The sequence below is a fragment of the Cibotium barometz genome, chromosome 8 (genome assembly GCF_041138505.1).
Source record: "Cibotium barometz isolate CiBa-2024 chromosome 8, ASM4113850v1, whole genome shotgun sequence".
NCBI lineage: Eukaryota > Viridiplantae > Streptophyta > Polypodiopsida > Cyatheales > Cibotiaceae > Cibotium > Cibotium barometz.
The window spans coordinates 53,343,277-53,356,406 of record NC_141053.1 but is presented as its reverse complement, the minus strand read 5'-3'; the positions used below and the strand labels follow the sequence as shown (position 1 = coordinate 53,356,406).

At 41.8% G+C, this 13,130-nt stretch overlaps 1 protein-coding gene across 1 annotated transcript; it reads right to left on the bottom strand.

Moving 5' to 3' along the window:
- Positions 1–1,696: 1,696 nt before the first annotated feature.
- On the bottom strand, positions 1,697–4,489 carry LOC147636400 (uncharacterized). Its single transcript, XM_086801846.1, has one exon. It carries the CDS (start codon positions 4,083–4,085, stop codon positions 2,205–2,207), a length of 1,881 nt encoding a protein of 626 aa, XP_086657972.1. The 5' UTR covers positions 4,086–4,489; the 3' UTR covers positions 1,697–2,204.
- Positions 4,490–13,130: the final 8,641 nt, after the last annotated feature.

Here is a 13,130-nt window from a genome sequence, read left to right as displayed (position 1 = left end):
GACATCATGTTGAGGGACGATCTCTTGCCCAAGCTCCCAACCATTCATCCTAAGGATCATTGTACCCTCGGTTCAAACCCGGACCACTATACAATTTAGATGGCTGGTGGTTATATAAAAACCAGCTGTGTGTACTAAGGGAGAAAAGGCATGCATTTCTTCATGATCCCCATGATTCTCTTAGGAGGAGTCGTGGTATCAACAGTATCTCGAACAAGTTGAAGCCGTTATTCTATTGGACAAAGATGAGAAGGGACGTCTACCATAATGTCCAAGCATTCCAAATTTTCCAAGAAGTCAAACTTCAGCACAAAAAGTCTATTCCAAGCAAATCAACAAGTCTAGACGAGCCACTACCTACGAGGAGGGAGATTGGATATTTCTCTGAATCTTGAAGTAATGATTAAAACAAGTGGGCAAGCTTGTCCCAAGCTGTCTTTCCAAAGCTTCGGCATGTTTCATATTGTAGAGAAGCTTAGTGACATCGCCATGAAGTTAAAGTAACCAGATAGTTGGGTTGTGCATCATGTAGATAGTTGGGCTGTGCATCATGTATTCCACATCTCATGGTTGAAGCTTTATGTTGGACCATCTTTACAAAAGGTTCCAAATGAGAAACCACCTAAAACACTCCACAAAGCACAGGTTAACGAGCCCAAGCAAATTCTCCTCCACAAGTGAAAGCATGGTTCAAATCGGAGACTCTCTACCAATTCTACACCAAGTTCCAAGATTGATGCACTCACAAAGCTATTTAGCTCAACAAGGAATTCTTCCAAGAGTACCCACAACTATTTAGCAGACTACCATGAACTACCCGCCCAGCTAAGCACAAAAAAATGTCACATGCACCCATTATTTAGCAAGACTACCATGAACTATCGCTAGACTACCATTAACTACCATTGAGCTAAGCACAAAGGAATGTCACATGCACCCATGCATTGAGGTGCCTAACACATTCCATCACTTGAGCCACTTGGACAACAATCATATATACCATCCTAGCATCGAAAGGGCTTTCGAGGCTGTAGGCCAGCCCAAGGCCCCTGGCATATGGGTTACCACCAAGGGGCAAACAAATGGCCTGTACCCAATCGACAGCTCTACTAAGTGCATAGCCACTAGTTGCCCGAGGCCAACAGCAGCAACAGCACAGCCCCAAACCGGTTGCATGCACAGTGAGGAAGCATTTAACTGTTTGAAATAGACGCAACTTGAGGGCATGTTCACGTCAAATTGTGGTCTAAAAAGTGCACCGGTAGTACAGCTTTTATACAAAGGCAATGAAAACCAGTTGAGGTATAGTATCACAGCCTCATTACAACGGCAATGAAATAAGTTGAGAATTGTAGAAAGAGTAATCATAGTATCGCATTGTTGTGGATACGAATTAAGTGTGCTAGCCAAACACAATGGAGACGTGTTATTGGAGATCAATCCTCATTTTGTCACTACCTTGATCGATACATAAGCTAAATGTGACTTGCTTGCAACAGCACTGCAATCGATCCTCATATTTGGCACTACCTTGATAGCTATATAAGCTAAATGTGACTTGCTTGCAACAGCACATCATGTGTTTTTTAAGCTACCACCTTCCTGGATTTAGACTCATCAAGAGCACATCCCAACTAACCGTGCATTCTAGTTAAAAATATAAATCAAAGGATCAAAGATCAAGTGCAATAAATAATGACAATAAGCTGTTAACTTACCAAATAGTTGAAGGTTTGTGGTTGGAGCTCTCTCTCTCTCTCTCTCACGAACACGCAGTCACAGGGAAGTGCAGGACTTCATCACTCTTCAACTAAGATTAGCTTACAAAAGGGTAGCCGATTAAGCTCTCTGCATGTTTTTTTTTTTGGGGGGCGGGCGGGCAGAAAAGAAAGGAAGGCGGAATAGAGAAAAGGGGGGAAGGGGGTTAAAGCCTGAGGTATGTGTTCATTATAATAAACAAATGGACCATTTCGAGCACACGAGCCCTCTGACACTTTGAACCTTGATGTACACTGATGGTGATAAACGGGTGATAAAACGGTATGATAGATCTATTTCCCCTATCTATTATTTCAACTCAGCCCATCTAAACAGCATTAAAATCACCTTCAACTCCAACCTTGATGTTGTACACCCCATGTAGAGAGAGCAACATATATCCCCATATATAAAATTATGCCCACAGCCCATGGTAACAACAAGATCTACCTTTGAACTCCACAGGTCAAGCTAAGGCTGGCCTGGATGTCAAACCTCCATACCAGTATTCTTTTGCAATTACTGTCGGTAAGGCTCGACACGTCACATGGCAGAGTCATGCAGCTTCTCTCCCCAGTATTTCTGGTCCATTGTATGTTGGCCCTCCCTGAGAACGATGGGGCCGAGCGAGGGATCTCCACATTGCAAGATAGCAGAACCTCTCCTGTGATCGTGGGTGAGTCCTCTCCTGTTTTGACAGTCGAGACTAACCATGGGCACTCAGGCTGCCCTACCATGTGCTTGTAGGCAGTGTTCACCCATCTCACCAAGTTGGATGCATCGGTGATGAAGCCCGGAAGGCTGCCCTCTTCCAATTGCTTCTTCACAAGCTCCACATTCCCTGCCATGGTTTCCTCTTCTTGAACTTCAGTTATGCTCACCAAACTCACTGCAGAGCCTACTAACCTGATGGGCTGTGGCATGATCACTCTTGTCGTAATAGGTGCATTGCTTGGAGTGATGTGTCCATTGCTCTTCCTCACTCCATGTCGAAGCATCAGTTCTTTAGACGGGGGGTCTTCTTGCTCGTTTGGCTTGGCTTCCTGAACAGGAAGCCCCATCAAGTAGGGCACCCATCTAGTAGCCTCTTGGTTTGCAGTGTCCACTACCAGCTTCTTCAAAAAACCCCATAAAGTAGCAGAGGTGTAATCACTTTGGCTTTCTAACTGCAATTTGAACTGACCCAACCGAGTAGGGATTCCCAAAGGATCAATAAAGGGTGCAAGCATACTAAAATCGTCTTTGCAGGCCCTTTCATAGCCGTGGTTGACCCACAAAACCTTCTGGCTGCTGTCTTCTACTAGGATTACAGGCTCTGAAGAATGGCCATACACTTGCTCTATGTATGCATAGCTGCTTCTAGGGATACTGTTATGTGGAAAGCAATGGCTGGAAGAAGAGCAGCTGGATATGGTGGGGGAGTCCCCTCTTGAAGGAGTCTCGGGAAGTAGGTCGAGGGTGATCAAGCTTCTTCTGCCATCATTATCTCCTTCAAAAGCTTCTTCATCCAACCCGCTCTTCTGCTGCTCTTCAGAACCTCCTTCCTCTCCATTAACTCTCACGCTATCTTCTGTAAAGCATGACCAGATACCTTCACTTGTGAGCTCGTCTTTAGCGTACTCCCTCGCCTCTTTTGCATAGTCCCTTACATTAGCTTGATCAAGAGGCTTAGAGGACCGTTGGATTGAGGGCTCCTGCTGCATGATACTGAGAAAAGTGGGAAATTGCTGCTGCTGCTGCTGCTGCTGTTGAAGCAAGCTGTGCACATGGGCTGCTGTGGGAAGGCCAGCGATACCCCTTATCATCTCCGTGAAGCAGCCTCCATAGCCATGGTTACTGCTAGCTGATGCCTTCCTTTTCTTTTCAAGGGGAAACACAGAGGAGGGTGCACTTGCGGCTGCCCTCTCCATAAACCCAACGTCATCCTCTGTCATCATCTGAGCACCCTCCATCACTAATCCACAGGCCAGCCCTTTCTCTGTGTGGGAATTTACGAAGTCTGGCTTCAAGGAGCTCACCGTAGCTGCCCTCTTGCTAGGCCTCTGTGGATCCTCGACTACGGTACCTCTCTTCTGCCTTTTTCTTACCCTCCTGCTCTTCTGCTTCGCAGCAGCAGCAGCAGCAGCAGTTGTGGCAGCATCCGGGACCTGCCTGCAGCACAGATTGTCGAAGGACATGGCGGAAGAGACCGATCTGTCGGCTTCGGACACACAGGGCATGGTGGGCTTAGGCGCAATTGGGCGATATCGAGACATTATCCTATCTGTTTTGGAAGGTAGAATGGCTATGGCGCCATAGCCGCTAAAGCAGCCTCCGACAAGTTCCATGACACAAAAAAGCAGCAAATTCCAGAGGGTGTAGCAAGCAATCTAGTGAGAAAGGAAGGCAATAATTTGGATAAGCATGATGAATTAGCGTGAGATCGATACAGGTATCACAGATATGATGGGCTCAGGGCTTAAGCGGCAATTAAGGAGGGTTTAAATCAGGGATTAAGGTAACAGAGGGTTTAAAGGAGGGAACGGGGTGATGAAAAGCCAAATCAGAAATTAGGGAGCGATATAATAAGAAGATATGGGCGAACAGAAAGCTCGATTTGAACCTACCAGAAGAGAACCTCAACAGCGCACGAAACTAGAATGTGCGGAAGCAGATGAGGACGACGTTAAATCATTATATATAAAAACTCTAGCGCAGAACCTCCAGATTTGGCGGTACGCTCGTCGAGAAGCGAGTAGACACTACCCATAAGCCTCGCTAGTTTGGCGACACCTCAGGCAGTAACCGTGGTTGAGTTAACGCACCCGGGTCTCCCGCGGTTACTTTAACTGAAGCTGGGTTTGCATCGTCCACGTGTTGGGCGTACACGCCTCTTGAATCTTCCGCCCGTGCTGGGCCACGTCACGGAGCCAGGTGGACCAATTGCGGAGACGACGCGTCCCTGGTTTGCCAGCTACCTGCTATAGGTCTAGTAGTTGCGAGCCCGCCAACACGTCACCTCGTGCCATCTCTTTCCATTCTCCAATCAGTGGTGCGCGCCTGAGTGTATGACCAATCACATCCCGCCCGCCCACGCGGCCAGCCTGCCCCGGCCATGCCTCCATATCATCATAACACATCTCCGGCCTCACCGCCACGTGCCTAACATCCGTCCCCCTCCATTTAATGTATGTAGCTTAACGACAGTTAATCAATCATCAAATAGTCAATGAAAGACCCCCCCTCCAATGGGGCGCCTCTCTCTCTCACCCCACCAATGACCTCGCTTGCTTTTTTTAAATTTTTAAATTTTTTTATTTTTTTGGAAGGGGCCAAATGATAGATAGCCAATCATTTCAATTCTTGTAACCTTCTGGAGTCCCAATTTCACATTGAACATAACCAATGACCATAAAGTGTGTGTACAACACGATGGAGGCTCTTCCCGCGGAGGCCTTCTCTGATGCTTAATTTCTCGCTCACACCAAGCCACTGGTAATAGCTGGCACACACACACACATACATTATACTACCTATTCATGCCATCCACCAGGAGCCCCACCAATGGCCCTCCAAACATTGTCACCAGAGGGGATTTGGTTTGCATTACACTAAGTAAACGCAAGTGGTAAGATTCTTTTAAGATTTAGGGTAAGCCTCTCCTAATTTATGTTTAAACAGGAGATTGAAGCATTCATACATCCAACCAATGCTCGATAAAAACCTTTCTCTCAACCAATCAAAATAATACAACTCATAGAATCAACATGTTCTTCTATAATGTATGAAAAATCCTTTGTTGATTCTTTTAATTTCAATTGGCAAAAGACACCTTGAGGAGAGACAAATAAAGATATAAAGGGCGAACTAGTTTGGCCAAGAAGTACATAGTGTACTTATGTCAAATTGTTCTTTTGTGGTACTACTACAGTGTTAAGTTACACATTTGCATGCGTATGTGTGTGCGTGTGAGACTATGTGAGTGAGTGACATAATGAAAAAAAATTGGCGGCCAATAAAAAATGGGATGATGTGCTTTCAATGCTTTCAAAAAATTCCAAAATAAGATAATTACTCATTAGAGTTGCTGACAAAGTTACATTCGTATTGCTTACATAGGCAACTAATACAAGATGATAGTGAATTGCATATTGTTGTTTTACCCAACAACTTACAAGACTAGTCACGACATTGGTATGAACATCCTTTGGTCTATGCATTACTCGTATATAATGTACATTGTTGTTTTACCCAACAACTTACAAGACTAGTCATGACATTGGTATGAACATCCTTTGTTTGGTCTACGCATTACTCGTATATAATGTACACTATTTTGACATAGAAAGTGCAACAAGATCATATACCAAAGAACACATCATTTTTCAAGTAACTTATGGAGTAGTGCACATTTAAAATATTGCCTTTATTCGTTTAGGATGGAAGCATATTTTTTATTGAAAGCTTGTCAAACCTTATATAGTTGATTAGAGACTGTTTTTATTTCATGGAGTGTGTAGTGTGGCACACTATGTACAAAAGTGTGAATAATAGCCGGGCAATTAAGTTAAATCCACAGTAGAGTTACTAACTAATACTCTTAAAATGTAAATCTCATACTATTATGATCCACCTTTGAGCATGTTCGTGCTTGGGCCCAAATGGCTCATTTTCAATGGCTAGGAGCTCCCATGAGCACCCCATTTGGTTTCCGTGGTGTCTAGGAAGAAGATGAGGTAGTAAATACATCATGTGTGGAGAAGCAATTTTAGCACACTCTCTCCACTTTTGTAGACAGTCTTGCTATCTGACAAGGACTCCCCAAGATATGATTTTATCCCCTCCTACTATGCTTACTTCTATTGTCCTTGACTAGTAGCTACCTGTGTAGAGATTTGCTATTGAATCAAAGGGAAAGAGATGGATTTACTGCTTCCTTTGCTTACATCTTGCATGTCTCTTGCTTTCTTTTCTTACCTCTTAAGCTCCTTACATAAATCGACGCTCTGATACCATTAGAAAAATGTGGGGAAGAGGGTGAACTTGAGCTCCTTGCATAAATTAATGCTCTGATACCATCAAAAGAATGTGGGAGAGAGGGTGAGCTTGAGCTCCTTGCAAGAAAACCTCTTCACACACACTCGCACACACTCGCACACACACCTTGCAAGAAAACCTCTTCACACACACTCGCACACACACATGGATGGCTGAATTGTCTTCTTTCTTCACACACACACATGGATGGCTGAATTTTCTTCTTTCTTCTCTATAACCATAACATAAAGATAAAAAATACATACTTTAAGAGAGTACAACCATAACATAAAGATAAGGTTACATACTATAAGGAAATGTACTCTACTACTAAAACAAACAAGGTCCATAGTGTGAACCAACTATATGAGCTAGTGCTATAACTACTCTATAACTCTCGTAAGCAAAGTGGATGTCAATACAGCCTATAAACCACTAGCATCATATCAACTATAATCTCACCAACCATGCCAATGGCGTAAGCATAGAGGTGTCATCCTGGTGTGTCATCCATATCCTCACTAGTTGAGCTCGATATCTCAACATGACATAAGACCTCTATAGAGGAAAGAATGTGAAAAAATGCTATGTCTCAATCTCATTGAGATGCTGTGAAAAAATGCTATGTCTCAATCTCATTGAGATGCGTGTGCAAGTGCAAGTGAACATGTTCTAAGCTCTTTATAGAGGCAGACTTGAGATTATTCCTCTTCATCCATATCCTCACTAGTTGAGCTTGATATCTCGACATGAGATAAGAAATCCATAGAGAGGAAAGAAAGTGCAAAATTGCTATATCTCAATCTCATTGAGATGCATGTGTAAATGAGATTAAGATAAATTCTAAGCCCTTTTTTGTAGAGGTAGACTTGAGTCATTCCAGACTTCCATTCACCATGTTAGGTCGACATGGCTTCAAGTTGGACCTTCAATTCTCTCACTTAAGAAGCCGCACCACATATTTGTGTTGTGCCCATTGTCTTATGAGCCTCCATGCTCAAATGTACAAGCTTGGACATAAGTACCTTAGTCGGCTAGTCTCAAGTTATGTGTTTAAGTTGTCTTCTAGCTTTAAGCTCATATTGTTGCACCATGTTTGCCCTCTCCAGCTAAGTGTAGATGCTTCCATCAAAAAACAAGTATTGCCTTGGACTTCAGTGACTTTGCCACACTAAGGATTCGCCCAAACACAGCACAATTGCCACCTTGTGCACATGCTATTTCCATCTTGAACTTCACATGGCCCAAGTCTCACCATCACACGTTATTGTACATAGTTGTGTGTGCCCTTTGTGGTCATGTTGTAGTCCCAATGTAGCACGTTATTGCACAATGTTGTATGCCATCTTTGGATTTCTCCAAGGCATCATGGACCCAAAGTGTTTGTGACACCTTAGAGCCCAATGTTGCTCCCTAGTTTTACGTGACCTTTTGTGAGCCTTCTTGTTTGGCTACACGACCACTTTGGTGGACTCTCTGTTTTGGTCCTCTTATGCTCTCTAAAATGATAAGGGATTGTTGGTGCCATCCTTGGACTTACCCTCACTCGAATGGTGTTTGGAAGAAAAGGGATTGTTGGTGCCATCCTTGGACTTACCCTCACTCGAATGCTGTTTGGAAGAAAAGGGAATATTGGTGCCACTCATGGACTTACCCTTTTCCAAACACTGTGAACCTGGCTTCTGCATCCTAGTAGCTTCCACTAGCTCCATCGGCTTTGCCATAATCATTACATATTCTGGGTTGGGTAATGATTGGTTATTCCACAATCATTACATATTTTGGTTACCATACCATATCTCGATGGGCTTCTCCCATGATTGGTTTTTAAGTACCGTCAGATTTTCACAACTCGAGCCTTTTTTTCTTGTTGGCTCCAATCTTGGTTTGTGAGTGTGTAGCTCCTTCGATCTCACGGTACTTCGCACTGTGAAGGAAATGGGCTCTACATAATGCTTCTACGCAAGTGATTCTTGAAATCCTATAGGGGCCTTAGCTCTCTTGAAATCCTATAGGGGCCTTAGCTCCTTCGTCCTAACCCATGTTTAAAGTGGCTCCCTATGCCACATAGTAACCATTCTTAGCCTCATGCCTTGCTTTAGTGCCTAGTTAAGCTCTTGTAGACTTTGTAGCTTTTCTTGTTTGTTTTTGATGATATGTTTGATTGCACAAAGATAAGTCATCCATGGCTTCTAAGGTATCCGGTGTCCTAGATGTGTGGCATGTTTCAAGATGCCACTTTGAGTGTATCCTTTGAGTGTATCCCATACGAGTTCAGCTAGGCAGCTTCTTTCTTGATTTCTCTTTGAAAATAGTAAGAGTTGTTATTTTTTCCCCTTGGTTAAATATCATAGACTAATGAAATGGAGCATTGCCAATGCATCAAGTTTTCAAGAGCAACTTGCATTTTTCAGGAAAGGAAAGATATTTCTCCAATGTTTTATTTCTTTTTTAATTTTGTTTATTTATGTTTTGTGATTAGGATACACTCATTCTTTCTTTATTTTCTTTATTTATGTTTGTGATTAGGATACACTCATTCTTTTAAAATATTAAGGATTTTGTTTCCCTTTTTATGTGAACAATATAAATTGGATCTCTTCTACAAAGAGCACCAATAATATATACCATTTCCTCTCCTCACACAAACCAATGTTTTTATTACAATATCTAAAATCATAAAACCTACCACAAAGCAAACATAATATTTAGAATCTAGATATGTTTCCAATTAAATAAACATAATAAATAATCAATTTCTTTTTTAAAAGGGCCCTTTATGTTCTTTTCTTTCCCACAATTCAACAAGAATTATACTTTTCCAAAAATATTTCACTCACTTCATACTTTTATAGTCAAACTACCTTCAAAAAGGCTTTACAAACTAACCATAGGTATTTGTCAAAGTGGTCCAAAAATTCCTAATCCAATGGATCTTGGACTTCTTCTAAAGGGTCCTATCCTACTCTTGCTATGTAATCATAGTAAGTTTTCTACTAATTCTCATTCCCCTTGTTTTCTTTATGGAGGGCACCCACCTTGTGCTCATTCCCCTTGTTTTCTTTACAGAGGGTACCCACGTTGTGCTTTCCCATATGATAATATATTCTTGCTCCCTCCCTAATTGATGGGTCACCATCAAGAAACCATCAAGAAGTTCCCATATCTTCTGTATATATTATTTCTTTTCCATTTATACTCTTCTTCTTACAATAATATTTTTTTTAGGGTTTTGATTCAAAGCTTCTCTCTTTCTCCACCCTAAATGGAGACAAAGGTAGCAACACACATACATATACAACAAGAAAGGAGAGGGAGAGAGTAGTAAAACACTCAAATTAGATTAATGAGAGTGAGTGAAGCACGAGTGAAGTGACATGATAAGTTCACTTACACACACTTATAAAAGTGTGTACACATGCTCGGTAGAAAAAACCTCCTAAGGAGGGAAAAAGTGCCTTGGCCCATAAGAGTATGTACACACTCGGGGGAAAAAACATCCTAAGGAGGAAAAAACTGCTCTAGCCCAATACTAGCCTACATCCACACATCACTACCATATCAATGGCTATAAATCCCCCACGTACTAATGATGTAAACATGTACAAGGATCATGTGGAAATAAACCCAAAACTTGTGAAAAGCTTTAAATTTCTCTTATGAGAGAGCCTTCATGAACATATTTGCCACATAGTCGTGTGTAAAGACATAAACTAGGTTAATCTCTCCTACAGTGAGCCTCTCCCTAACTTAATGATAATGCACCTCAATGTGCTTTGTGCAAGCATGAAACACTAGGTTCATTGCGCAATAATCAATGCACTCTGGTTGTGAGTGAAGATAGAGGTGGGGGACTATTGTCTAACACTAAGATCTACCAAAAGACACATGAGCCATACACACTCTGCTATAAAAGTTTCCCTATACATAGCTTCACAGCTCTGTGCACACTATCGACTACTTCCTATTGAGCCATGATATACATAAATCACCAAGAAGAAATCAAAATCCAATATGGACACTCGAGTGCCATAACATCCATCCCAATAAGATTTGCTAAAATCATCACCCCCATAGCATAGAATAGCCCAAGGAGCTACCGGAATACTTTCTTAAAAGCCTATCATACCTTTAAGACTTTGCATAAACGTGCTCAAATGGGTGGCTTGATATTACATAAGTAAATGATGCACCCAACATCCCACTGATAAAGTGATGCATCAAATGGTCCACTTGCATCCTGAAGAGACTGATCTAACACATGTCTCTACTTTGTGTAGCAACTTTTTTTTTAAATTTCAAAACCAAACTGTGTAATCAGTCTCTGTATGTACTTTGATTGTAATATTATAATATCATGCTTGCATCAACTGTATGCCCTAATAATAATGCAACAAGCCAAAATCCGTCATCTCAAATGACACATGTAATTCAACATTAAAGGCTGAAATCTTATCCTCATTAGGGCCTATGAGCAACATTAATCAAAAAACAATCTTTACTCCTCTTTACATAAAGGGGCTACTCTCAATTGGATTGTTGCAAAAACCATTTGCAACCAAGTATGCATTTATATTCTCATACCATGTTGTGGGAGCTTGCTTAAGGCCATATAAAGCTTTTCTTAACCTTCATACTTTAGACTCATGTCCCTTCTCAACAAACCCACGAGGATGAGATACATAAACCTCCTCATGCAAATAATCATTCAAGAAGGTAGTCTTGATGTCCAACTAATGTACATTCCAACCATGATACGTTGCCAATGCAATAATACACCTAATTGTAGTCATATGAGACGGGTGAAAAAGTCTTATCATAATCAATGCCCTTCTCCTGATCAAAACCCTTTAAGCCTTGCCTTGTAGTGGTCAAACGCTACAATCAACTTTATGCTTAAGTTTATAAATCCACTTCATACCAATGGTCTTTTTTCATAAGGCAAATTTGCCAAATACCAAGTGTTTATTTTGAGGATTGAGTCATATCCATCTTATATATCTTGTATCTCAAAGGAAACATACTCTTCATTGCATATATTGGCAATGAGAGCATGATCCACATCAAAAAACATGTATGCATGCCCATATTCGTCTACGTCGGCTTTGCTCTTTCCCATTTTGAATTGTCACATCAGATTGAGTTGAGTGTCGGGGTTGCTCTTTCCCATTTGGAATTGTCATGTCAGATTGGGTTGAGTATTGGGTCTTTTTGGATCTCGATGAGGCGCGGGCAATCTTTTTTCTCAGTTTCTACATTGGATGCCATCATTGTTTAATGGTGGAAGCAAGGGAAGGGATAGCATGAGAGGAAGCATTATATCACATTGTGGTCGCCTTCCTTGACACATGATTCGCTTGTGGTGCCTTGGCCATGTGAGATAGCATAGAGCTCTTGTGCCTTGACCCATGTGTTCAAATCAGGCATGCCGCCACACTTTTATGGTGTGGTGGATGTCAACCCTTATTGGTATGGCTTGGTTGGCCATAGCCGTGTGTTGGATGGCTTATATGGTCACTTTCCACCAGCTTTTTGTGGTCATTTGTGGTGGTAGACTGTGTGAATCTCTTGGGCTTGGCCGGGCCCTAGCGGGGATATCTGCATGGTCATTTTATTTCAAAATTCATTATTAAAACCCATCTTTTTTCAAAAACCAAAACAGGCAAAAGCCTTGCCCATATTCCAAATTCCCATAAATCCTCATGTGAGGGGATTATTTTTTTCCAAGGAGTTCAAGTACACATGATGACCTTATGTTTTATAAGTGTGTTTATGCACGCTTATGTTTAAGATTTTTGACATGGTTTTTCAGGGACTACTAAAGGGCATGAAACTATTAGTGTCACGCCCTTTAGACATGGTTTTTTCGGGGACTATCAGTGATGGTATGCATATAGACTAGTTGGGGCAATACACTATCCATGATGATATGCATCAGGCTAGTCAGGGCAATACCTCTTGGTGCTTCCACGAATACAAATTGACAAATTCACATAGATCCTCAGATACGCCACATTTTTGTTGTGATTAAGCACATAAACCTCTCTTCAATGCGGATTACCACGATTAGTCACTTTTCAGTGAATTCTCTATCTTTTTCGAGCATGGACGGTGATGTGTTTTACCCCAATGGTCCTTTATCTGTGGATGTGTTTCTTGCAAAGTATATGTGTATGAGTGTCAAAGACAAATGGAGTGTTTAAGAACGCATATAAAACTTTAAATTTTGGCTTGAGGATGATGCTCGGCATTGGTGCTTTTCTTTGCCCTAAGACATCCGTCAAGATTGGGATGCATCATTATGAGGTTTGGGTCGGTTGTTGAGAGCCTTCCAAAGTTGTGGGCAGAAATCTAGA